This window comes from Alternaria hordeiaustralica (assembly GCF_023758085.1).
Source record: "Alternaria hordeiaustralica strain BMP 2776 chromosome Unknown scaffold_20, whole genome shotgun sequence".
Classification (NCBI taxonomy): Eukaryota; Fungi; Ascomycota; class Dothideomycetes; order Pleosporales; family Pleosporaceae; genus Alternaria; species Alternaria hordeiaustralica.
In genome coordinates this window covers 503,911-528,913 of record NW_026056792.1, presented here as the reverse complement: position 1 = coordinate 528,913, position 25,003 = coordinate 503,911, and the positions used below count along the sequence as shown (strand labels likewise).

At 54.4% G+C, this 25,003-nt stretch overlaps 8 protein-coding genes across 8 annotated transcripts; 4 read left to right on the top strand and 4 right to left on the bottom strand.

Annotated features, from left to right (window-relative positions):
• Window positions 1-444: 444 nt before the first annotated feature.
• J4E84_008279 (uncharacterized protein) lies at window positions 445-1,440 on the top strand (the record flags this gene model as incomplete). Its single annotated transcript, XM_049390855.1, has 1 exon — window positions 445-1,440. The coding sequence occupies one exon, from the start codon at window positions 445-447 to the stop codon at window positions 1,438-1,440; it is 996 nt and encodes a 331-aa protein (XP_049241562.1).
• Window positions 1,441-1,480: 40 nt separating this feature from the next.
• Window positions 1,481-4,189, bottom strand: J4E84_008278 (uncharacterized protein; the record flags this gene model as incomplete). The annotated part of the gene is made up of 2 exons (XM_049390854.1): window positions 1,481-4,075; window positions 4,127-4,189. 2 exons carry the CDS (start codon window positions 4,187-4,189, stop codon window positions 1,481-1,483), a joined length of 2,658 nt encoding a protein of 885 aa, XP_049241561.1.
• Window positions 4,190-4,929: 740 nt separating this feature from the next.
• On the bottom strand, window positions 4,930-6,201 carry J4E84_008277 (uncharacterized protein; the record flags this gene model as incomplete). The annotated part of the gene is made up of 1 exon (XM_049390853.1): window positions 4,930-6,201. The coding sequence occupies one exon, from the start codon at window positions 6,199-6,201 to the stop codon at window positions 4,930-4,932; it is 1,272 nt and encodes a 423-aa protein (XP_049241560.1).
• A 1,133-nt stretch (window positions 6,202-7,334) lies between these two features.
• J4E84_008276 (uncharacterized protein) lies at window positions 7,335-8,068 on the bottom strand (the record flags this gene model as incomplete). Its single annotated transcript, XM_049390852.1, has 2 exons — window positions 7,335-7,854; window positions 7,908-8,068. The coding sequence occupies 2 exons, from the start codon at window positions 8,066-8,068 to the stop codon at window positions 7,335-7,337; spliced, it is 681 nt and encodes a 226-aa protein (XP_049241559.1).
• A 306-nt stretch (window positions 8,069-8,374) lies between these two features.
• Window positions 8,375-9,280, top strand: J4E84_008275 (uncharacterized protein; the record flags this gene model as incomplete). The annotated part of the gene is made up of 1 exon (XM_049390851.1): window positions 8,375-9,280. One exon carries the CDS (start codon window positions 8,375-8,377, stop codon window positions 9,278-9,280), a length of 906 nt encoding a protein of 301 aa, XP_049241558.1.
• Window positions 9,281-10,120: 840 nt separating this feature from the next.
• Window positions 10,121-11,994, top strand: J4E84_008274 (uncharacterized protein; the record flags this gene model as incomplete). Its single annotated transcript, XM_049390850.1, has 4 exons — window positions 10,121-10,374; window positions 10,421-11,313; window positions 11,361-11,779; window positions 11,833-11,994. 4 exons carry the CDS (start codon window positions 10,121-10,123, stop codon window positions 11,992-11,994), a joined length of 1,728 nt encoding a protein of 575 aa, XP_049241557.1.
• A 577-nt stretch (window positions 11,995-12,571) lies between these two features.
• J4E84_008273 (uncharacterized protein) lies at window positions 12,572-17,541 on the bottom strand (the record flags this gene model as incomplete). Its single annotated transcript, XM_049390849.1, has 3 exons — window positions 12,572-13,248; window positions 14,472-17,460; window positions 17,515-17,541. 3 exons carry the CDS (start codon window positions 17,539-17,541, stop codon window positions 12,572-12,574), a joined length of 3,693 nt encoding a protein of 1,230 aa, XP_049241556.1.
• Window positions 17,542-17,846: 305 nt separating this feature from the next.
• Window positions 17,847-22,427, top strand: J4E84_008272 (uncharacterized protein; the record flags this gene model as incomplete). The annotated part of the gene is made up of 1 exon (XM_049390848.1): window positions 17,847-22,427. The coding sequence occupies one exon, from the start codon at window positions 17,847-17,849 to the stop codon at window positions 22,425-22,427; it is 4,581 nt and encodes a 1,526-aa protein (XP_049241555.1).
• Between the last annotated feature and the right edge of the window lie 2,576 nt (window positions 22,428-25,003).

The following is a 25,003-nucleotide window of genomic DNA, read 5'->3' as shown; positions in this document are numbered from 1 at the left end:
TACCGAGCGCATCGGAGAGCCGCCACAAGCAGCAATCACCCAAACCACGGCGCGGCAATGAGAGGCGCAAACAACCATCATCCAAGCCCTATCTTAGGCCCGGCCGTTGCATGCACGATCCGGGACCGCCGCTTTCCTCCCTAGCGGTCGTGTCCTTGCACATCACGGTCCGGCCAACTGCCTCAACCTAGACAAGTTCATGCAACTCTACGGAGCACCCCACTAAATTTATAGACCCGACAACGCCGCTACGGACGTAGCTACGACGGAAACTCCGGTTGGGTAGTAGTACCTACCTAGCAAAGACCAACATTCGGCCGACATGGACTCCATTTGTGAGGGACAAGATGTAACGAGACTTGGCACTGGTATACATAGAAGACTCTTGCCCTTTCTTTACCAATTACAACAAGCCATTTCAAGTACGTTGCATTGAGATCCACCATGGACGCTTTCACCAAGAAGACCCTGAGAACCTCCCGAGGCATCACATACACCTACTACACGTGCTCTGGCAACACGTCTCTCCCAACCCTCCTCTTCCAACACGGCTTCCCCGACCATGCCGCCATGTGGGCAGACGTCGCTAGCTCTCTCCGACCACTAAACCACCCCGTTATCATTCCCGACATGCTGGGCTACGACGGAACGGACAAGCCCACAGACCCATCCGCCTACACCTGGGACCATATGACCAACGACATGGTGGAAATCCTCAATGCTGAACAAGTGCCAAGATGCATCTCCATCGGCCACGACTGGGGCTCCGCAGCCGCAAGCCGCCTGTACAACTACCACCCCGAACGCGTTGTCGGCTTGGTCAACCTGAACGTCGCCTACACGGCACCAAGTCGCAAACCCTTCGATCTTGACGCCGCAAACGCCCTCATGAACAAGATCTTTGGCTACCCATCGCTATCGTACTGGTACCTCTTCACCGCGCCTGACGGACCAGCACTTCTATCCCGCGATATAGAGGCCATGTTTAACATGATGCACGACAAAGATGGATTGAAAGAGTTCTTCTGCACACCCGACACCATGCGTGAAACACTCTCCGGGCAAAAGGAACCAACCTTTTCTCTCCGACCCTATGCGCAAGACCCAGCTTTCAAGAAGGCGTTCCTTGATCGTATGGCGCGCGATGGGTTCGAAGCGCCCGTGTGCTGGTACAAAGCCATGACAGGCAATCTGCAGCATCAAGTCGATGTCAAGTTGCCTGAAGGGAGAGAGATTGTCAATGTACCCACGCTGTACATCGGATGCAGAGAGGATGTGGTGTGCAGACCCGAAGCCATGTATGAGAGTATTAAAAAGGGCTTGTTGCCGCAATTGGAACAAGCGGATATGATTGATGCGGCGCATTGGGCGACGTATGAGAAGCCTGCCGAGGTGGTGAAGCGGTTGGAGGATTGGCTGAAGAGGAAGTTTGCGCAGTGAGTCTGCGTAGCATCGGCAGCTGACTATCTATGCATAAAACTTAGACAGCTGTGACATGGTTTGCAGGAAACAGTTTTCCAACACCACAGTAAACACCCCAATACCAGTCTCCATTGATATCAGCTGCTTCCCTTATCTCTGCTCCTCTAGGAAAGGATAATTCATCTTCTACTCCTTCATCCGGCAGATAGCCCCATCTAGCCAGTAATCTCAAGCCTATACCGCCATCTGGTGGGTACCGCTGTACTCTGGCCATTTCGTCTTCTTCTTTCAGTGCGTAGCCGCCTACTAGATCGCGGACAACCATGCGCCGTTGTGCGCCATCACGGTCTTCGAATCCTACAATGTACATGCGATGGCTGCGGAGGCACTTGCGCCATCCGTTTACGCCGTCTTCTTTGGTGATGCGACCGCTGATGACGAGTTTGTGGTAGCAGCTCATGCAAATGTCGTAGTCGCCAGTGTTACACTTGAGGCAGTGATAGCGTGTGTTTGATGGTGGGATAGGGTAACTGCATATGTTACACAAGGTTGTAAAGGTGAGAGGGCGGAAGATGAAATTCGCAATGGTAAAGTACCCTGGCCCTCGCATAAGAGACGCGGATTTCGGTGTCAACGGAGGGGTTGTGGGTGTTGCGTCGAGGTCTGGGGGAGCAAGATGTCCATCCTGACGTGGCGTAGAGGGCGCGGAGGGAACTGTGTCAGTAGCAGACTGCGAGTCTCTTGTCTTGCGGGCAACGGGAACAAGAGGATGCGTACAGTGATGCCCCTGATTAACGCAATCATTGCAATAGCCCCAGTCGCCGTCGTTGCAATAGTCACATTTCCAGTAGCAGGCGTTGGCGTATGCCTTGCACATATCGCAGAAGACGCCAATTTCTACCCTCTGCTTGGGGTCATCCTCGCTCATGAGCACATGTGGTGGTGTCGTGGATTCCGTCAAGGGCGTCATGGGTCTGCGATATCGGTGCCCGACCAGGATATGGGGATGCTCGTGATAGGGCGGATAACCACCCTCTGGTGCTTCGCGCTCATACCGGGGCCAAGCAGTCCAACCAAAGCCGTACCAATGCTTGCATCCTCTGCCAAGACGATAGCAGCGAAGACACACGTTGTACTCGCCACCATCGCAGCGTCGACAATTGTAGTGAAGCTCGTACTGTATGTCGTTTTTACCACAGCGTTGGCATGCCACATGGGGCTCTGTATATAGGACAGGAGTACCTAGTGATGAGCTTGAAGCTTGTCTCGATCGAGTCTCGCTCACGGTCGGATCGGGGGTGGAACGAGGGAAAGCAGGAGGCGATAGCGAGGGGGGAGTAGTACTGTGAGAAGAGCGTGGCAGTTCGGCTGTGGTAGGGTCGGTAGTACGGCGAGCCGAAGGAGGCTGGAAAGGCGTGACGGCAGGAGTAGAGGAAGACAAGGGCACAGCTGGAGTGCCAACTGTAGCTAGAGAAGTCGTTGGACTGCCGCTGTTGGGCAGGTCGAAGCCGAGGCTCTGGGGCGAGCTAGGACTTGACACTGTCTCATTGTTGTTATTGTTGTTGCTGGCGTGGAGACTGATGCGGAACTGCTCTCGAACGTCGAGCCTATTTCTCTGCTGATTTTCGGACTGCCGACGTGGCCTTGGACGAGCGAGTTCCGATGATGAATGACGGTCGCCGGTCGCCGGATTTGCAGGAGCCGAGCCAGGTGCAGGGCGCTCTACCCTCGTGGCGGATCGAGAGCTGCCCTGGCTTGACGATCGCTGGCGCGGTGCCCGCCCGCCTCGATTTGCGGCGTCGATGAGAGCAGGTCTGGATATGGGGGGTCCTGCTGCCGTCTGGGGCGTCGATGCGCCACTCTCGGAACGTCCATGCCTTCTCCTGCGCGCAGCTTCGTCGTCCAGACGCTCCCGCCTCTCCCTCCTCTCGCGCTGTCTTTCGGCATGTCGCTCTGCCTGCCGCCGTCGCACAGCCTCGGCTATCCTCTCGGTGATCTCGTCTTCCTGCGCAGTGCCAATCTGGTTCAGGTCGACGCCCTCGGACACCAGCTCCTCCAGCACCTGGCGCACGAGATCTTCGTCGACGTCTTCTGCGTCGAGGTCCGAGGCGCTCAGCAGAGAGCGCAGGCTGGACTGGTGCTCGATGGCGCGGGGCGGTATGACGGCCCTGGACGGGGATGCGCCGGGCGGATTTTGGCTGGCAGACCGCCTCCCGTTGCGGCTTCGCTCCCTTGTTGTGCGCTCTCTCCGAGGCTCCCGGCTGGCCCTCCTGCTGCTTGCGATGCCCGCGTCCCTCAGACTCGGCTGCTGAGCTGCCTCGAGCATGCGCTGATGGGTGTCATCGCGCTCATCCCGGCGCCTGAGCTTGGGTAGCACATTGTCGCCTGGCCGGTATCTGTCGCGGTCCGCCTGCTTCTCTTGGGCGCTTTTGCCGCTCTGGGGGTTCGCCTTGAGGAAGATGTCGAGCAGCGTGGTGACGGTGGCATTGGGCTGTGTGGTGCGCACAGAGGCCCGGCACGAGGGGCAGGTGTACGGGTGTATCGACGTGGCGGTCGAGGCTTGGAAGGCGAACCACTCCTTCAGACAGGCGCCGCAGAAGGTGTGCAGGCAGTCGAGCAGCGTGAGCGGCTGGTAGAGCACGTCGGTACAGATCTGGCCATGGCCGAGTTAGCAGCCGCCTCGTCGTCGTGCTCCTCGACTTACCGAGCACGTCAGTTCCTTTTCCAGGTCGCCCTGGACTCCGCCAGCGCCCTCGCCCTCGGCCATGGTTCGTCGCAAACTGCTCGTCAGGCGCCTGCGGTTGACTCTCAGCTAGACTGCACACTTGGCGAGCCTCGACGGTACAAGGCGCCGTAGCATATGCATGCCAGCACACGCTTTCATCGGCCCGCTGCAGCCTCTATGTTGCTTGCCGCAACGAGCGCACACTTCTCATGTCGCTACGTCACGCGACTTGCGCACGTGTCAGCACCTCAGAACCCCGGAGTCGGTGAGAGACGGCATCAAACATCCGACATGTCGTGACCAGCACAGGCGCCTGACGCCTCGTCCGTCTCGCACCCTCCCATTTTGGCATATATCAAGCTATCCGGTCCTGCAGCACCTGATGTTTGGTACATCGTTTCACCTGTGCTGCAGCCACCGCAACTTGCCCCTGGCCCAGGCGTACCCAAGACACGGTTCACGTCACTGGCTTCTTTCCGCGACCGTCAGGTATCCACGCGTTCACGCCTGAGGTTTCGAAACCTTGATCTTCAAGTCAGTGCCATCGCATGCAAGTCCAAAACAGGAAGACTGGGCGGCAGGCTCATAAATCGCATATCTACAACTATATCATATAATCCCTTCCTTCCTCATACATTCTTACATACAGGCTCCCACAGTCATCCCCCCTTTCAACCATTATTCTTATATACAGAAAAGACCGATTGGCTAGTCGCCAGCACATAGCCGTCACCTTGCTAATCCTTCACATCATCTTCTCAATCAAGTACCAAGCCTAGTGCTCAGTTGTTGTTGTTGTTCTTGCCACCGTTGCCGCCCTGAGACTGTTGTCCAGCACCATTACCTGCCTGTTGGGGCTGGTTACCTCCGGCCTGGGTCTGACCCTGAGATGCTTGGCCTGCAGCCGCACCGTTGCCTGCCTGTTGCTGGGAACCGCCGTTTTGCGTCTGGCCTTGAGACTGCTGTCCTGCAGCCGCACCCTTGGTTCCCTGCTGTTGGTTGCCATTGTTCTGGTTACCACTATTTGGTGTCGCCTGTTGTCCATTCTGCTGTCCCTGCTGCTGTCCCGTTTGTTGTCCAGCTTGTTGACCTTGTTGTGGAACCTGCTGTCCGGCGGCACCTTGAGCCCCCTGCTGGGGAGCCTGCACACCTGTAGTTCCCTGGGGTGCTTGTCCGTTGGTAGGGGAGATGCCGGCGCCTTGCTGAGGCGCTTGTCCGTTGTTCGTAGCAGTGCCAGTATTGCCGGCGGCAGCACCACCAGCTGTTCCGGTATTCTGGACTTGGCCATTGCCAGTTCCTTGAGCAAGAGCCTGACCAGCGGCAAATGCAGCGGCGGGGCTACCTGCTGGCGCACCAGGCTGAGTGGGGCCAGTGCCCTGGACACCACCAGCAACGCCAGTCTGGTCGCAGACAGTGGGACGAACTGCCTGCGAGGTAGATCCAGTAGAGGCCATGTAGGCATCAATGTTGGGGAGGACGTTAACGCAGCGGTTCTGGTTGATCAAGTCGATGTTACCAGCGGCAGCCATTCCCTGAACAGACATCTGCTGAAGCTTGTCGACGACATCCTGGAAAGAACCGCCAGTGGCGAGGGTGCTGTTGGCAGCAATGACATTGGGGTCCGCGCCGTTAGCAGCGTCAATGATGGCCTTGTGGTTGAGCTCATCGACCTCGGCGTTGAAGGCTACGGTGGCAGCCTGCTTGAACTGAACGTTGTTCTGGATGCTAGCTCCAGTGTTGAGGAAGTTAGAAACCATCGAGGTATCGGCCATCCAATTGGAGACCGCAGTAGCGAGGTCGTTCGCAGTGGGAGTTTGTCCATTTTGGATACCAGCGCCAAGTCCAGTCGGGGCATTGGTGGTGCCTTGCTGTTGCTGGTTTCCGGTCTGCGCTCCTTGTTGCTGTTGTTGCTGATTGCCGCCCTGGTTCGTAGTCTGTTGACCAGTCGTGGCGGCAGCAGTATTGCCGTTACCACCGTTGCCGCCCTGCACCTGGGCGAATGGGGCAGCGTAAGCTGCAGAGCTAAGGAGCGAGGCAATGAAAATGTACTTCATTTTGTCTGTGAGAACGGATCTGTCGAGTGGACTAAGATTATGAGTAGAGATATCAAAGAGTGAATGGAATGCTGAGGTTGTAGAGTGGAAAATATTAGTCTGTAGTGAGTGAGGAACCAGTCCGATGAAGACTATCAGGATGATGGGAACTGTGGTATTTGTATCGCCTCTGTTACAACTTCGGAAAGCCTTGCCGTCAAGGCATGATGGTGGGCAGGCCTATGCATCGTAACAGTCTGGGGATCAAGCCCTAGGGCTCGCAGCCCTTGGCGTCAAGTCAGGTAGCACACGCTTAGCTCAATGGCGTAGTTTCGAAGTATGCCATATTTTGAATCAGGCGCTTCCAAATGGCCTTCCAAATTGCCGAGACCCTCAAAGCGAGCGATGCCGAAGTTCAGCCCTAAACTCAAACAGGACGTCTCGCAAGGTACGCCATGTCGTGCATGTAAGTTGGATTAGTTAATGATGTTTTGCAAGCCGATGTCATTGTTTTGACAGCGTCTGGGAACAGGTTTCGTCGGTCTTGGCGCCCGAAGCTTGCAGGCGATCATCAGATCTTGTGTTGAACCTTAGTCCAAACGCCCCACAATTGTTCCAGATCGACACAGGCAGGCTTCAGGTCGCCCAATTCCTGTTGCGTGCTCATACGACTTGATCGCGCTGTGTATCTGTGGATTTGATCCTTGAGTACGCACAATGATGCTTCATTAGACTGTAGAGATGTGTAAGCAAAAAGATTTACGATATTGCTTGTTGCAAACAATCTGTCAAGATAAACAAGTTTCGCGTCGAATCTGTTCATAATCGTATCCGTATTGCAAATATCTAAGATCTTAGAGGATCTTCAGAGGCGTGCAATCATTCATCGCCCCGTTTGGAAAATGCTGAGGGAAGCTGGAAGCGGCAAGAAGCGCTAGAGTCCACTAAAGCACGGCGTAACAAGGTCTGGTGTATCAGTTGCAGGAGCAGCAGAGATTTGTAGGGAGGTTTATGCGACTGTAGCCTTCTCTTCTTACATTGCCATTCCAAATGCAGTTCGGAGTCCGAGAGAACTCGTGATGCTCGATTTGAGAGTTGTGAAACTGCCGCTCGTAACGAGGGGAAGCTCATTGCGAGGGTGACTGATATACAAGTCAGTGCTGCAGGTCGTTCTGCCTGCCAGCATGGCGACTATTGCTTTCAGAGTCCATTTCGGTCTCGATCTTGCGGATGATGCGAGCGGGATTGCCAGCGACGACTGTAAACTCTGGGACGCTCTTCGTAACGACGCTTCCTGCGCCTACGACGCTACCTCTACCAATCATAACACCAGGCAGTATGCAAACATTGCCACCGATCCAGCAGTCTTCGCCAACGTGGATCTCCTTGCCCAACTCAGGCCCGCTAAGGCCGTTCCGGATGGCTGGGTCGAGAGGATGAGTAGCTGAGTAGAAGTTGACGTTCGGACCGACGAGTGTGCGTGCGCCAATAGTAGTAAGACAGGTGTCGAGGAAGACGGCGTGGAAGTTGACAAAGACATGTTTGCCCAAACGCACATTATATCCATAGTCCATAGTAACCGGTGGGTTAATCCATGGTTCAGCCTCGAACAGCTTGGCGTCTTCTTCTGTTGTAGGTGCTGGTGGTGGAAGAGGGGTTTCGTCTTGGATGATGCTAGGCAAAGTATAAGGACGTCTCTCGAAAAGCAATCGAGCAGCCACACATACTCTCGAAACAGTTGGACTAGCCTGCGACGCGGTACATCACCGGCATCGTTGAAGCGTCTGCAAGCTTGCCTGCATCGTGCGCGCTCTGCTGTCAGCTCAGGCGTCATGGCATGGTAGAGCTCGCCGCAGAGCATACGCTGCTTGTTCTGCGAGATGTCCATGGCTGGCATGCAGGAAGCTGGCTGCCCGGCGCATGCTACCGAGGCCGGTGTGACGGTTGTGAAGGAGCACAGGTCGCGGGAGCTATGCGCGGGGCGCCAAGGCCCTCGGCTGTTCCCGAGGCCAGCCGGTCCTGGATAGTCGCTCACGCCTTGCTATTGTTCGGCCTCCGCAAGCCATGCGATCGGGGTTGTGCAGCAGGGCCCCTTCTTCTGCGCCTTGGTAGAACCATGTCTTGAACGCCATCGTCCATCCCGTCCTCGCCCCCCGAGCTCCCCGTACTTGACCTCTACCTGCCTGCCATCATCATGGCTCCGAACGGCTCGCTATCCCCCGGTGTCGATATTCTCCCGCCCAACGGAAATGCATCACGCGAGCTTGAGGCCTCAACTGTGGCGGCTGGGAGCCAGCATGCCATCGCGCCCGAGTTCTTTCCCCACGGCAAGCGCTCGCTTTGTGGCATCGCCGTGCGTGCTTTCTGCTTGGGATGCGCCATGGCTCTCGGCGTCGTCGGTACGGCTCTGCTAGCATACAACGGCAATCATCTATGGCGGCCTTTCATGTTTCTCAGCGCGCTGTCCATGTTCCACTTCCTCGAGTTTTACACGACGGCCGCGTACAACACCCCGGTCGCGTACATCTCCTCGTTCCTCCTCACCAACGGCGACCAATACCGACAAGCCCATACCATGGCCTTCATCGAGACTCTGGTGACTTCGTCTTTCTTTCCCGATTACCAATCGACAATCCACCCGCCGTGGGTCATCGCGCTGGGCATAAGCATGGTCGTGGTGGGACAAGCTGTGCGCAGCACAGCGATGATGCAGGCGGGTACCAACTTCAACCACCAAGTGCAGTCGCGTAAGAGCGATGGGCACGAATTGGTGACCCATGGACTGTACCGCTACTTCCGTCACCCCTCGTACTTCGGTTTCTTCTGGTGGGGCATCGGCACACAGGTCATGCTGGGTAACGCTGTCTGCTTCTTGGGATATACAGGCGTGCTGTGGTATTTTTTCATGACACGCATTTCACGTAAGCCTTACACACCCATGGCCCCATTCAAGCTGCTCACCCATCCTAGACGAAGAAAAACATCTAATCGAGTTCTTCGGCGAAGAGTACAAGGTGTACAGGGCAAGAACTCGTGTCTGGATACCCTTCATGTAAGCGTCAACTGTGCAGCTTCCGGACAGTTTGGTCGTGCCAGCTAAGTAAAATGAATCTCATAATGCTAAGCTTCACTTCACAACCGAGTCACTTTCCGTCTGGATACATGCAACCTGTGAAGCTCTTTCGTGTTCATTTGCAAGCCAAGAGACGTGTCTGAGCATACGCAAATGAGCTTGTGTCATATTGACAGACTATCTGCATTTTCTTCACCATCTGCCGCTTGTCTCCTCGGCTCAAAGCGACTACACAATCATGCTTTAATGCCGCACTGCTGGTAGGAGCTCCCTGCTCGACAGTGATAGCCGTATGGCCAGCTTGCGTCGCTATATCGGCAATGTATCGAGGTGGAGTGCAAGTATTCTCACTTGCACAGCATTCAGCTTCGTCTTCATCACTGCCGTCTCATTGGCTGTAGGCTACCGCCAGGAACGGCAACCGCGTGTGGGCGCTCAGACTGTTTTTGTCTCCTGCTCTGTAACCCGACGTCCTCCCAACGATTGCCCACGCCAACGCAGCACGTCTTGTCTCATGCCTGGCGAGCCCCATCCACGTCCTCGTATACGTAACAGCGAGGACAAACTCTACCAATCCTGCCTCGACGCCTGCATCGAGGGTATCGCGAATATAACGGTGAACAAGCGGATTAGTGGTACGTGCAGACTCTCTCACCTGCTCACGCGCCCTGCTCCACTAACCTTTCCCCAGCGACATCCACTCCGAGCAACACCGTCAACATCAAAATCACTGCGCACGAGGGCAGTGATCTTGTAAGAAAGTCTGCTCCGGCTGCGCTCTCCCTTATATCGCCACCTGTATCGCCCGCGCGAGAGGAAGTCGTACGACACACCAGTCCACCTCCACTGTCGTCTTCAGCCATAACCATGGATCGCTCGAGGTACATGAGCGCACCGCCGGCTGCCTCGTCCGGTTGGGCATCTGGTGATGCACGCAGCAATCTCGCTGTTCAACCTGCAGCTTATGCTGGCAAGTTGAAGCTCAAGAAGAACGCCGTCAAGATCGTCGGGGCTGCGGGACCAATTCCTACGACCCCGTCGCGATTCGCACCGCCCGCCCCGTCAGTGACATCATCGCCAGCTCCAGGCTCAGTCAAGACCATGCCCCAGGCTGTTGAAGGGTTCGCATTACTACTTAATCCTTGGACTCCACTAATGTGCGTACAGACCAGCGAACGCCAGTACCTCTAGAGCGTCCAAGCCCGGTCCCCTTCACAAAGAGGGCGCAGCACTTGCTTTGACTGCTCCTACATCGAAAGTGGTTCCGTCCACCAAGGAGGTCGTGAGAGCTACAACTGATGCCATGGACGAAGAATCCGCAATGGATGCACTTTACGCTCGCCTTAACAGCAAAACCATTCTGGGGCCTCGCACACCCGTAGGTCCCACGGTAGCAAGACCTGGCCAAACTGCATTCTCGTTTGGTGCACGTCTTGCTGAGGCCAAGGCAGATAAGATCAAGACGGATAATTCAGAGGCTGAGAAGGGAGGCATCCAGAAGTCTCCCGGTAGCAAGACCGCAGAACCGAGACAAGACAAGCTAGAGAGTGAGTACATGCGTAAGGCGACTGAGTACATCCAGGCGCTTCCGAACAGCACGGGAAACACGGCATATCTCGTCAAGGCCATGTCAAGGAAGCTCCACGACTCATACACGTCAACCACCAAGGTAGATGCTGGAAGCAACGAAGCTCTCAAGGCACGTCTAGCATTCGCAGTCGCCAACTATCTCAATAAGATATTGAAGAAGCGCCCGGAGTCACGTACAGCCGACTCGATCAAACAAACGCTTGGGGATATGGATGGAGATTTTCTCCGGCTGTGTGCCAAGCTCGTGGACGAGGGGTACGTCTCCTTGGAGACACTGACTGAAGTATCTGGTATCGTCGCCGCCATGCGTGATGTTCTGCCCAAGCCAGAGCAACCTACCACCACGTCGGTGGAAGCGCCTTTGACGCCAGCACCTTCTGTTGCGATGGGCTCTGAGAACAGCAAGCCCATGTCCAAGGACCCAGTGGATAGCATGAAGGGATGGCCGACCCAGGAGAAGCGCGAGAATCGTAAGTCCTTTTCCGTGCAGACAGAAATTTAGACTGACAAGACATAGCCGCTGCACATCGTACGTGCATCTTGAAGGGTGTTGGGGGGATTACCAGTATCAACCAGTTGCAGGCTCTTGTATGGGGTGGCAAGCTTGAGTCCATTTCCATGCCAGAGCCGGGCTCCTCGAACGCTCTTGTCAAGTTTCTTACACCCGAGGCATGCGACAAGTATCACAAGGACACTGCAAACGGAATCGAGATAGTAGGCGAGATGAAGAAAGCAGTTGTCTTCGTGGAGAAGGCTGAGGGACCAAACTCTATCAACGATGTCATCCGCAACTGCATCGATGGCGAAGCGTCACGCTGCGTGCGAGCTATCGGCACTAACGAGCACAACGAAGCGGCTCTTATGAAGCTCGCTCGGGGCAAGAGCGTTAGCAAGCGCGACGTTGATCGTATCAAGAGCGGAAAGACCGCCCGTGGTGTAAGTAACATGTGCGGACCCATGTCTGTATAACACTGACACGGTCACTCTAGCATTCGTACGTCGAGTTCCGCTTTGCAAACATCTACAACGCTCTCAACTTCAAGCGCGAACTCGTGGATAGTGAGGACTGGGAACATTGCACCATTGGCTATGCACCCGACCCGTGTGAAGCAGCCAAGGGTGTTCACTACAAGGATGCGGATGAGAAATAGAGCTGCATTGGTATACTCGACCAGACCATGTGCATCATGCTAGGCGGGGAGCACGGGCTGGAAGAGGTGGGCGAAACCCATTGTGTCTGCATACGAAGACTTTTGATGGGAGTGAATGCTCGAGTGCGGGAAAACAAAACGTGGGGTGAGTCGGGACATGTACCAAGTGCGATCGTGACGGCTTGAAGTCACTGAAAGCTGAGATTGGTGTTCGCACTACTTCATCTTGCACGTGCAATAATTAGTCAAGGTGATAGCACAAGTGGAAATCCTAGGTGTACTTTGCTTTGCTCATGTACGTGCTATTGTGACACGAGTGCAACACCGCTCGTGCAAGAAGGAAAGATCAAACAACTTGCCAAAAGCCATGGGAGCATACCTGGAAGACTCAAGCCCCGCTTCACAATCACAGCACCAGGCAGTGGATAAGTATACTAACACACAAAAGAAGAATTACAATACTCCCCCTACCTAGAACTCTGAGAAGCCCAAACGCCTCGCTGCCCTCCCATGGTGTTTCTGGTTACTGTCATCTGTTCTCGCTTGCCGTCAAAAGGGGCTTCCCGGCTTCGCAGTCTTAGCGGTTGACGGCTGTGAAAGCTGCATCTGTCATGTCGGTATCACCGTTGTGCGGTGGAGGGGGCGCAGCGTCGGTCGCGGGCGGGCGCTGTTCATCGTAAGCCGGGTCGAAGTAGGCGCGCTGAGGGGGTGGCTGCTGTTGCGGCTGCTGTGCGTGCAGCGGCGGGAGCGCGTGCAGGGGAGGAAGTGTAGGAGGCGCGCCGTTGACAGCGGTGTGTGGACTGGTCGTCGTGGCAGCGCCAATGGCACCGAAGTAGCTGTTCTGGGGCCGTCCCGACGGGTCTGGTGTACTCTGCGCACTGCTCATAGGGTTGATGGCATGCGGCAGAGAGCCCAGTCCCAGTCGGCCCTCGGCGCTGCCACCAAGAGGAGGCGTGCCCTTCCTGTTGTGGCTCCTTTTGCTCCTCAAGGGCTTATCGGTTGGGGTGGGCGGTGGACTGCTGCTGCGATCGCTGTCGTCGACATTGTACTCCATGTGCTTGTTCAGCTGCTCGAGCAGGAATGCGCGCTCGAGGCGCATCTTCTGGATGCCGCGGTTCAGGCGTGTGATGCGCAGGCGCGTGCCGTCGTTGTTCTCTTCAATGTCGGTTATGCGGCGGCGGAGGTCGATGCATTTGCGGTAGTAGGCGCCTTCGACCGAAGGAGGGAGGTCTTTGGACGAGACGGCGCGGGTCGCTGGTAGCTTGTTAGTGCACTGCGTCGTGGCCGCCTACGTGTGGTTTGCGACGCGCTTGAGCGCGACGGGAGTGCCTACGGGCTGGTGGCATCTTCGCGCCTTGTCGTCTTGTTGGGAGTAGACGATAGTACGTGCTGTGCGCCTGGAGATGATGCCGTATTGCAGTGTGTTTGGGTTCAGTGTGTTTGGATTTGGTGCGGTGATGTGGGTTTGCTGGTCACAGTCGGCGTTGCTGGTAGCTATGGTCTTGAGCTTGGTCTGTGGGGCCCGGGCTGGTTCCGAATAGTCTCATCTTGTGACATTCTTGGCGCGCTGTACAATTTGAACACTCATTTGACGAATTCCACTTCGGTCCTGCCGTCAACCTTATGTATGATAGACTACGTTGCTGTCCCTCTGCTCTAGGGTATACTTCCTGCAAGGTCCCTCGTGTTGCACCTTTGTGGTTATACGAGGTTACACGTGCAACGTAGAATATCTGAGTTGCTTCATGTAAAGAGCGCGCAGTCAGAAGACCCAAAGATCTGGCTGTGACAAAAGGCGTACATCAGCTAGTATAATGCCTGGGGAAAAAAGACCGCAAAGTCATTTTATCATCCTTGAGAACATGTACGAGTGATCAGACATGGACAAAATGTGAGGCGGATACTATGACGAAAGTTGGGCTATGTATTGTACAAAATGCTCTCAATTTTGGGTTCTTTTCTATATTTTCATGATCTATAGAAGAGTGCACCAAACAGTGAGCGATAAGTAACGGAGAAAGAATCCCCTTCACAGCTAATCTACAGCGTGACACTCGAGTAGCAAAGGTACAGTGACTGGGCAATATTGAAAATTGAAGAACGAGGAGCATGCGATGCTAGATGGAGGGGCAGACGGGTGAAATGCTTGCACTAGTACTAAGGTATCTGAACGTCCAATTATTCCATATATACGATAACAGTATGGTTACATGGGAATCCTTCAATACTGCAGGTCAACTGCACTGTTGCTGCTGCCGCGCCTGGCCGAATGGAAAGCTCTTCGATAGACATCCGTGGCTGTGCAGACATCGTTTCGCTTTAGGCTCGCACGAAATGCCAGTGGGGCTTGCCTACGGGTATTTTGCCTGCTACCTCATGTGCTTTTGTTGATACAAATGACCTAGAATGCTTCCCTCTGTCAGTCCCCTGCCGCTTTTTGTATAGTCGCAACCATATCGCGTCGGCGTTGCTGTGACCCAGCGCTCCGCGTACGTCGTCTCTCGCTAGCACAGGGTCCAGCATGTCCAGCATTTCTTCGAAGCGCTCATCCCGCATCGTTACGTTTTTCGCAATGGCGCATAGCAAGGCGGTCAGACTGTTCCAGATCATCCGTGTAGGCGTATCAACGTACAGCTCCATTGGTGAAGAGTCGGCCGTAGGCTGCGAGTCCACGGCGAGCCTCGTCAGACCAGTCCCGATAGCCTTGATCTCTAGCGACATCGGTTGGAAGCTGCCTTTCCTGTTGCAGTCGTCGTTCTGTCTAGTGCGTTCGTAGACCTTCCTGGTAATGTTCCATGCATCATCGATCCTAGTTCGCATGAAATCTTTTCCGTGTTCACACATCAATGCTACAATATCGAGCGCATTTGATACCACGTATGCTTCCGAATCTTGTAGACGAGGTAGTAATACAGGCCAGAGCGTATTAATGAGGGGCAGGAGGGAGTTCTCGTGTGCTGCAATAGCAGGTATAGTGGTACGAAGGAGGGACAGAAGCGAGTTCCGGAGGTTAGGCGACATGGTGGTGAGATAGTGCTGTGTCAACTCGGAGATTTTGAGGAGAATAGCAAAGGCACGTGGGGCGGGAGGGGAAGACTCCTCGGTGTGCGGGGGAGGCGGGCGACCGTTCTCCTCGTCCGTGCTATTGGAGTCGGTATCTTCTGAAGTCTTACCGACTTTCCAGGGCTTTCGTGGGAGTGCCTCCCTTGACGCTTGCTTCTCTTCCTCTTCCCGCTCTTGTGTCTCTACCTCGAACTTTTGAATTGCTTCGATGACATCGTTCATGACGACCGTTCTCTTCAGATGCACATGTTCCTCTTTCTTATTGTCGGCTGACACGGCAAGTTGTGGTGCTTTGACACCTTGTTCCGTCATGCCTTTCAAGACGTTGAAAAGCAGCTCCACAAGCTTAGGATAGCCATGATATCTCTCCAAGGCGTTGAAAATACTATCCACCAAGTCATCTAGGTAAGGTAGGAGAGGTGGGCCACAAAGCCTTATCATCATGAGTAGGACTTGTGGTGCTTGAGGCGACACATCGCCATATGCCAACTTTAGGCCAATTGCGTTGACAATGTAATCGACATTACTGACAACAAGCTCCCCTGCGTCCTTGTATCCCGAGGCCCCTGCTACGATATTGAGACAAATCAGGGCGTGCTCGCGTAGTGCGCTGTTGGAACTGCCAAGGTAATGCAGCACCGGATAAAGTACTTCACTCAACTCAGGGCGAAACTCGGTCTTGTACCGCTTCGCCTGCAAAGCTACCGTCTCGAGCGCTAATGCATATAAATGCCAATGGCTGTTGGTGTCCACAGTTCGCTGGTTCAGCAATGACAGAGAATGCGAGTACAAGTCATCCAAGACTTCCTCCCTCGGGTTTGGCGTTCCCAGATTCATGAAATCATCGACAGATGGATTGACTGATGCCATGTCTCTTACTAGATTGACTGAGAGCCAGAAGCTCGCCAAGCGCATCTCGGGCGCCCCAAGATCGACGGAATTGGTCAGGCCCTGAGTAACAGCCAACGCAGAGTTGGATCGCGCAAGTTCTTGAACTAATACTTTAAACCCCTTCATCATGTCTTCCTGGCCTTTGAATTGCATGCTGATTAGTGGGAAAGAAGACGACTCTGTCGAGCTAAATACCAGCGTACGACCAGCGACGAGACTGGTGTTGCGGTCGTTTATTTCTTCGAGCCCCCTGCCATGGATAAACACTGCAGACACGCCATCCCGAAGACTATCGGCCAGACGCTCATCTAGAATCATTGGATCTTCATCGAACAGGCGAAGCGAGACTGATATCTGATGTACGATTTTATGGCGGGTACGGTCGTGTTTTGATCGCATCAATCTAGGCAAGGCGACGATCCAACCATGCAAACTTTCGCGCAAAAGTTCGGAGAGATTCTGGTCTGCTGATAACAGTCTTTTGAGTTTGTCCTCAGTGGTGTCGGCCGGGGTCTCATGGCCTGCCAGATCGACCATGGTTTCGATAGCCATGCTTGTGCAAAGAGACAGTGATGTACGACAATCCCTTACGACGCAAAGACACAGATTCAAGAGCGCTTGCCGTACCTCTTGCTTATCATGATCCCTCAATCTGAAGATATTGGCAAGCGCAATCTTCATCTGTGTTGCAGTTGCTTGTAGCCAAGCGAGTGATCGAGATATTGTGGTGCATCCGCCAGACTCATCCGACAGTAGTGTCTCGGGCAAATCTTTGGTCTGGGCATCGCCAAGTAAACGGGCAAGAAGTGATGCAAGAACTTCCAAGCCTTGCTCAACAACGCGAAAGCCGGGTCGAACACTGCTACGGGGAGTCAATACTTTAGCCAAAGACGAGACTATCCTGGGCAGAAAGCTGACAAGAACATCGTCATCGCCAATCGCGCCGACAGTTTGTTTGAGGGCGCAAGTGGACTGCAGCTTGACGGTGTTGGAGTTGCTATCTGTGAGACGTTCGAGCATGACTAGTACAGCCTCGCCCAAGGCAGGTATGTTAGCCGCAGCCGTCATGGCCTCTTTGCCCTGCTTGGTACGAGACGTCGCACTCATCAACTCGGATGTGCACCCGAGAGCGAGCGACTGTAGCTCCTCTGAGGTGGCCGAGATGCCATTCTCGGCGGATGAAGGTTTGGCGAGAAAGGTGAAGAGGATGAGGAGTTGTCCAGAGAGCGCAGGCTCAAGGCCACCTCCCCAGTTAGCAGATAGCAAGGTCGAGATGCATTCCAGGCAGAGCTCTAGCGCTCTAACTGGGACGTGTCGGGAATTCCGCAGTACCTGAGATAGAGAGACGAAAGCGTACTCAGTGAGTTTAGCGTCCAGGAGACCAGGTGTGGAGGTGATGGATTGGAGGTTAGTGAGCAGACGGGTGAGGGCGTGGATCAGCTCCCTCGGAGCGCTTGGGCTCTGCGAGAGAGTGGCCGTGGCTTGTAGGACTTGGACACACGGCTGCTTCAACTGAGAGAGAGAGAGGGGTCAGCGCACGTGGGGAGGTCTGGGCAGACAGCGTACCTGCAGGAAGGTGTGTTGGCGCTCCATGTGACATGGCCAGATGGGCGTCAAGGCCAAGGGGCTGGTAGTGTCGGAGAGTGCGTGTGTTCGGGCTGGGTGTACAGAAGTGGGCGGTCGTGGTGGAGCACGGTCCCGACAGGCGGACGTCAGTCGCGTAGTTAGCGCGTCGCGGCTCAGAAAGTCGGACCACAAGCACGTTGGCCTCAACATCGCCGCCCCATGCCCATCACCGCGCTGCTACTCGACGACCCCACTGCCGCGCGCAACCGCAGCCACAGCCGACACACACTACCTCGTCTCTGCACGCCGCTGCCCACGCGCAGCCACGCGACATGGCACCGCGCAGTAGGCGCAGCGCGGCCGCCGCGCCCGAGGCGGTGCAAGACGAGCAGGAGCAGGAGCAGGAGCAGGAGCAAGAGCTGGAGCTGGAACGCGGCGACGAGGCACGCGAGGGCCTGAAGAAGCTCACGTTCAAGCAACCGCTTGTTGGCCGGCCCGGCAAACAGATTGGCGTCAACGACCTGTTGACGCGACTCAAGGCGCTGCTCGACGAACTGCGCACCATAGACCAGGAAGAGGCACACCGAGACTCGCTCATGCCCGTCGCCGAGTCGCTGGCCCACCACAGCCTCGTGCAGCACAAGGACAACGGCGTCCGCGCGTGGACCCTGTGCTGCATCGTCGACATGCTGAAGCTGTTTGCGCCCGATGCGCCCTACCCGGCCTCGAAGCTCAAGGACATCTTCTCCGTCATCATCCTCAAGCTGCTGCCGCTCCTCGCCGAGCCCGCGCACCCCTACAACAGCCAGCACATGTACATCCTCCGCTCGCTCGCCGAGTGGAAGAGCATCCTCCTCATCAACGAGATCCCGGGCTCCCATCACCTCACCGCCGCCCTCTTCACCACCTGCTTCGACGTCCTGTCTGCCTCGTCCAGCGGCCAAGAGCTGAGCAAGAACGTCGAGCACAACATGACCGAGATCCTCTCCACCATCATAGACGAGGCCCCGGCAGTCACGCACGACGTGGTCGACGTTGTCGTCGCCCAGTTTCTCTGGGCCGATCCCTTCACCCTCGCCGCCTCAGCCAGGGCCAACAAGAGCCTGCACATCGACGCCAAGCAATCAACGCTGCGGCGCAAAGAGGCACCGCCCGCCTACAACATGGCTAAGAATGTCTGCAACGCTTTCCCAGAGAAGATGGCTCGCCTCATCGGCAACTATTTCAGCTCAGTCATTGTCGACTTCACCAACTCGGGGAGCACATACAAGCCCCATTCCAAGGACCAAGGTGCCGACGACCTTCGTCGCGGCCCCTCAGAGGACGATATCAATGAGGCACATAAAGCACACCGGCTATTGCGCGAGCTATGGAAATGCTGTCCTGGCGTGCTTCAGGAGATCGTCCCGCATCTACAGGACGAGCTCGCCACGGAGAATGTGCAGCTCCGTCAGCTTGCTACCGAAACATTCGGCGACATGATATCAGGCATTGGTGCAGCTGGCCCACCTCCTCTGCCCGACATGGACCCGGTGGCCTATCCTTCACAGAGCCTGTCGCGCGCAGACTCGGCGCGACCCTTCGACTATCTCACCACGCCAGTCTCCATCAACTCGTTCCCCACGCAATACCCCGTGGCCTATCATTCGTTCCTCCAGCGTAAGAACGACAAGTCTGCCATCATACGCGCCGCTTGGACCACCGGAATCGGTCGCATATTGATGACATCCGCGGGTGGTATTGGTCTCGATCTCGAAGAAGAACAGAAGCTGCTCAAGTACTTTAGTGAGTGCTTGATTGATAGCGACGAGAAGGTGCGTCTAGCCGCCGTCAAAGCGATTGCGCACTTTGACTTCATCGACATCGTTCGCAAGCTCGGAAGCAACGGCAGTATGGCGGAAGCAGGGTCCATTCTCTCCAATCTTGCCGATCGCGTAAAGGACAAGAAAAACGTCATCCATTCCGAGTCTATGAGACTCCTCGGCAAGATATGGGGTGTAGCTGCTGGTGCCATCGCTGAGGGCGATGACAGCATCAAGGCTCTGCTCGGCCCAATTCCATCCCGTATTCTCGAAGCTTGCTACGTGAACGACCTCGAAATCAACGTGCAGGTCGATCTCGCGCTATACGACTCGCTGCTTCCGCTTGCTTATCCACCCGTTAAAGCAAAAGCACCGCCAGCTGGGAACTCCCAAACCGGAAAAGACAGCCAGACAAACAACGACCCGGGTTACACAGAAGCAGGCCTGGATAAGATGCGAACCGAAAGACTGCTCGTACTCGTCAACGGGCTGGAGGCGAAAGCCAAGAAGGTCTTTTTCGCGAAACAAGGGAACCAGGGTCCCGGTGCTAGGTACATGGAGCACTTTCTAAAACTATGCGAAGACTACAATGGTGGCGTCACAGAAAAGGGTGAGAAGGATGTCAAGACAAATCTGGAGGGCCTCATCACCTACTACGCGAAGACACTTCCCGATCCAACCCGCGTTAGGGACGATTTATGGAAATTTGCCAAAGCCCACGATCGCCGTACCTATGCTCTCATCCGGTTCTGCGTGGATCCAGCGAGTGACTACCGCCGGGTTGTGAGGTCCATCAAGGAGCTAAGAAAGAGGATTGAGGAGGGGCCAGGCTCTTCAGTGCTCGATACCTTGACACCACTTCTCTACCGCGTTAGCCTACTGTGCTACAACAAAAGCCATGTACCAGCTGTCATCGAGTATACTCGCACCAACGACAAGGGCCTTGGTGCCACTGCTCACGAGTTGTTGAAAGAAATCTCCACAAAACACCCCAAGGTTTTCTCCACCCACGTAAAGGATCTCTGTAAAACACTTGAAAGTGAGGCACCTACAGCAACGAAACCCAACCCTCCTGGTGCAGTAGACGATCTCAAAGCCTGTGCTGCATTTGCACAGAAGTTCCCCACGGACATACCAATGAACGGAAAGGACAGCCTAAAGTTGGTACAAAGCTTTCTTAACTTTGCCTTCTACGGTACACCTCCGCAAGCGGCAAAGCATGCAATCACCATCATTATGAACAGTGATGACAAGAAGGAGATGCATGCGAAGGAAATTCTCACGAAGAGCATCAAAGGCTTCCAGTACGCTGGGGCTCACTGGCTTAGCAAATTAGCTGCGCTGAGTCAACTAGTATTACTAGCGCAGCAAGATTGCGAAGATGATATGGATGCCATCGTTGAGATTGCTATCAAGGAGGTTCTCCAGAAACCACATGTGATGCTAGCCGACGCAGATATCGAGTGGATGGATATACCGGATGACGAAATACAAGGCAGGTCGTGGGCGATCAAGATTCTAGTGAACCGGCTACGCTCCTTGCCGTCTGATGCCAACTTCAACGATGCTGCAGAAGACACGTACAGGCTACTAAACCGCTACGTGAAAGACAGCGGGGAAGGCTCGGCGGATGGCAACACCCCAGCAGGACACAAATCGCGCCAGCGGCTTCTTGCAGCCAATTCCTTACTCAAACTCTCATGCAACAAGCGCCTAGATGCTTTCTTGAGCCCCGCTGACTTTGTTCAACTCGCTCTCATTACGCATGACCCTTGTGCGCAGGTGCGTCAGAGCTTTGCTGACAAGTTGATGAAATATCTTGGTCAGGGCCGGTTGCCGCCACGATTCTATACCATCCTCTTCTTCCTCGCACATGAGCCTGAAAAGACCATCAAGAACAGCACCATGACCTGGATTCGAGCACGCCGCGCTGCTTTTTCTGCACGAAAGGAGACAATATTGGAGACCGTATTCGCTCGGCTATTGAGCTTGCTTGCTCACCACCCCGACTTCGACACAGAAGACGAGACACTAAAGCTTATGGCAGAGTACATCTTGTATTACCTCAAATGTATCGCAACTGAGGAGAACCTGTCGCTTATCTTCCATGTCGCTCAACGCGTCAAGGGCGTAGCAGACGGCATTGCACCATCACGCCAGGCTGATGAGAATCTTTACATCTTGTCAGATCTAGCGCAGGCTCTGATTCGTTCGTGGGAAGAGCAGAACAACTGGACAATGCAATCATGGCCAGGGAAAACGAAATTACCCTCCGGTATCTTCCGGCCTCTTGAGAGTCACGATCGGGCGCAAGAGATTGCCAAGAAGACATGGATTGGGGAAGACCTCGTCGACGAACTTGATGTACTCGTGCGAAAAGCTATTCGAAGCAAGAAGCGCAAGGCCTCAGATGGTATGGAGAAGCCACGTAAGAAGATCAAGGGCGACCGATCTATCAAGAATAAGAAGGCCAAGACTGAGCGACCCGTTAAGACACCGAAGAAGAAGAGGAGAGCTGGTGACGATGATGGTGCGAGCGATGTTGAGGGCGGTGTTCCGCCATCTAGTGGACCACGAAGAAAGAGCGATCGACGGAGCATTGCACACAAGAGCTATGTTGAGGTATCAAGCGATGAAGAAGGCGCAGGAGGTGTTGCTGAAGATATCCAAGAAGAAGCTGAAGAAGAAGCTGAAGAAGAGAGCGATGCATCGGATGCAGAACAAGAAGACAAATCTACTCCTGCTGCGGAAGTAGATGTGGCTATGAACGACGCAGAAGTAGCGGCTGAGAAAGAGCACGGAGATAAAGCAGAAGACTCTGAACTTTCAGACCCAGGATCGTCTTCAGAGCCCGAGCCCGAGCCCGAACCTGCGCCAGCAAAAAGAACACGCGGAAAGGGTGCTGCTAACACGAACGGCGTTAATCCATTACCAGTCATCCAAAAACGCAAAGCTGCCAATCTGATCAAAGAAGCCACACCGCCCAAGTCCGCGAGGAGCACGACTAGAACCAAAGCAAACAAAGCCAAGGCTAATGGCGCTGCTGCGACCTCCTCACCCACTTCTGCCACCAATGGTACTGTCCGACGCAGCGGCCGCGCTCGTGGCTGAGGTAGTGAATTATTCTTTCAAAGTTCTTTCGGTTGTTTCGAATACACCTGGGTACAATGTGTATAGTTACCACCACACAATACGGATTAGATTCTTTACATTGTACCGTAGCTTCAGCCTTGTAGGCTTCTTTCCTAAGAGTCAGTTAAGGGTCCCGTTTAGCGGCGTTTTTGAGAAATGGGTGATTTCTTATCCAAGGACAGTTTTGCTCAGGCCGTTCGCGGCGCCTTCCGGCTGCTTTGTCTTTTCATACCTCGTGCATGCCTGTCACTCGCTTTCACCACAACACATGGGAAAGTAAAGTGCGATCCCACGCTGGTCTTTATGCTTTCCATCTTTATCAGAGGAATTCCTATGTTTTTACGTTAGCGATGCGACATGAGCATCTGGAAGTTCGTGCTTAGTGTAGGATAGAACCATGTATACGACTGCTTGTTCAGCCCCAGCGTGCTCCTGTTGCCATGGTCTATCTTCTGGTCTAAACCAAAATTACATCGAAACGATCTTAAGATTCATCACCATGTGATTTGCTCCAAGTACCCAGAATGGTCGCATTCGCTACAAGAGTATGTTGGACCTGCAGGACCTGATTGTTGAGGTTTACTGGCCCAGTAGCAACATCGCAATTTATGGATCTTGACCCCCTTTCCCCGACTTCTAACTGTAATGACAATAAGCCCCTTCGATTGACAGCGTCTCCGTGCATCCAACCAAGACCAAGGGATCGCGTGACTATCCCCAAAGCGCCTAGCAAAGTTCGGATATCTCGCATCGCGATTACGGTATGAGACCCAATTGGGTTGCATGAACCATGTTTTCTTCAAGCTTCGCACTGGATCACTTCACGCGCACAAAAGCCTTCACAGCAAGCGCCTCTCTCAGGGCAGTGCTGACTGAAACCTGCAAATGTCTCCTCGGAGAGGCAAGACAGCAATACGACAGGTCTTGCAACAGAATCAACGTCAACACATTCCTCGGGCAACGCCGTCAGATCTCTTTACTCCCACACCATGGAGGCTCGCCAACATGCGGCCGAAGCGGCCGTCTTTGATCAATCCAATTTACTTCAGCGAAAGAAGCTCCTCGTTGTATTTTCGGCCCTTGCGATATCGCATTTCATCTGCTTCGTCGACCAAACTGGTATCGGAGTTGCCTTGCCCACGATAGGGCGGGATCTTAATGCTGAAGACACCATCAGTTGGGCTGGCACAAGCGCTCTGATAGCGAATACAATCTTTCAAGTGTTGTATGGGAGGATGAGCGACCTGTTTGGTACGTCCACTAGCCTGTGTAAACCACCAGGAAATGACTTATAATGAATCTAGGTAGAAAATCCGTTCTTCTTTCCGCCCTCGCGCTTCTCACCGTCTCCGACCTTCTCTGTGGCCTCTCGCGCGATGCCACGATGTTGTACGTCTTCCGCGGTCTATCAGGTGTGGCAAATGGCGGTATAGCGTCCCTCTCAGCCATGATCGTCTCCGATATAGTGACCTTGAAAGAACGCGGGAAATGGCAAGGCTTGATAGGCGCATGCGTGGGACTTGGCAACATGACTGGACCTTTCATCGCCGCAGCTTTTGTGCAACATAGTACCTGGAGAGGCTTCTTCTGGTTCGTCAGCCCGGTTTCGGCGGCTTGCGGGGTGTTGTGTCTTCTGGTGCTGCCTACACCTAAGGATCAACCGAGAGCGGATATGAAATTGGTTTTGAAAAGGATCGACTATGGAGGCATCCTCTTCGGAAGTGCAGGGTTGATACTGCTGCTCATTCCTATTGCAGGTGGCGGCGATTACTTTGCGTGGGCATCTCCAATGGTTGTCTCCATGCTGGCCATTGGAGGATGCTGCATCGCAGCTTTTGTCTACATCGAGCACAGCGTCGCCATACTGCCCATGATGCCACGTGAGTTTTACTTATCCCGCAACCGAACATACTCCAACTGTGGACCATCTCTGATTCGAATAGTATCTCTCTTCAAATCTGGCCCGGTTTCCATCATGCTTCTCCAAAATTTCCTCTTCGGAGTTGTAGCCTACTCGCAAACCTACTATCTACCTCTCTTTTTCCAAAACGCCCGCCTCCTCGCGCCTCTTATGTCAGCCTCCCTAATGCTGCCTATGACCGCCTCACAGATGGTTTCCTCCATCCTATCCGGTCAATACATATCCCGTAGAGAACGCTATGGCGAGGTAATCTGGCTAGGCTTCTTCCTTTGGACATTGGGCGTAGGGTTGACATGCATGTTCAATCTCTCCACGCCAATTTGGGCTATGGTTGTCATACTTGTCGTCCAGGGATTAGGGATTGGTGCCGTTTTTCAGCCCACATTGGTTGCAATACAAGCCCACTGTACTAAAGCCCAGCGTGCAGTCGTCATCTCGAACCGCAACTTCATTCGCAGTCTCGGCGGTGCTGTGGGTCTTGCAATCTCCGCTGCTGCATTGCAAAACTCTTTGCATAGTGCAATGCCAGCAGAATTCCGCTCATTATCGCTCTCTTCATACGACACAGCCGACTTCAACTCCCTGAGCCCACGGCAAATACTGCAGATTCTGCAGGCGTACGCAACAGCGAGTC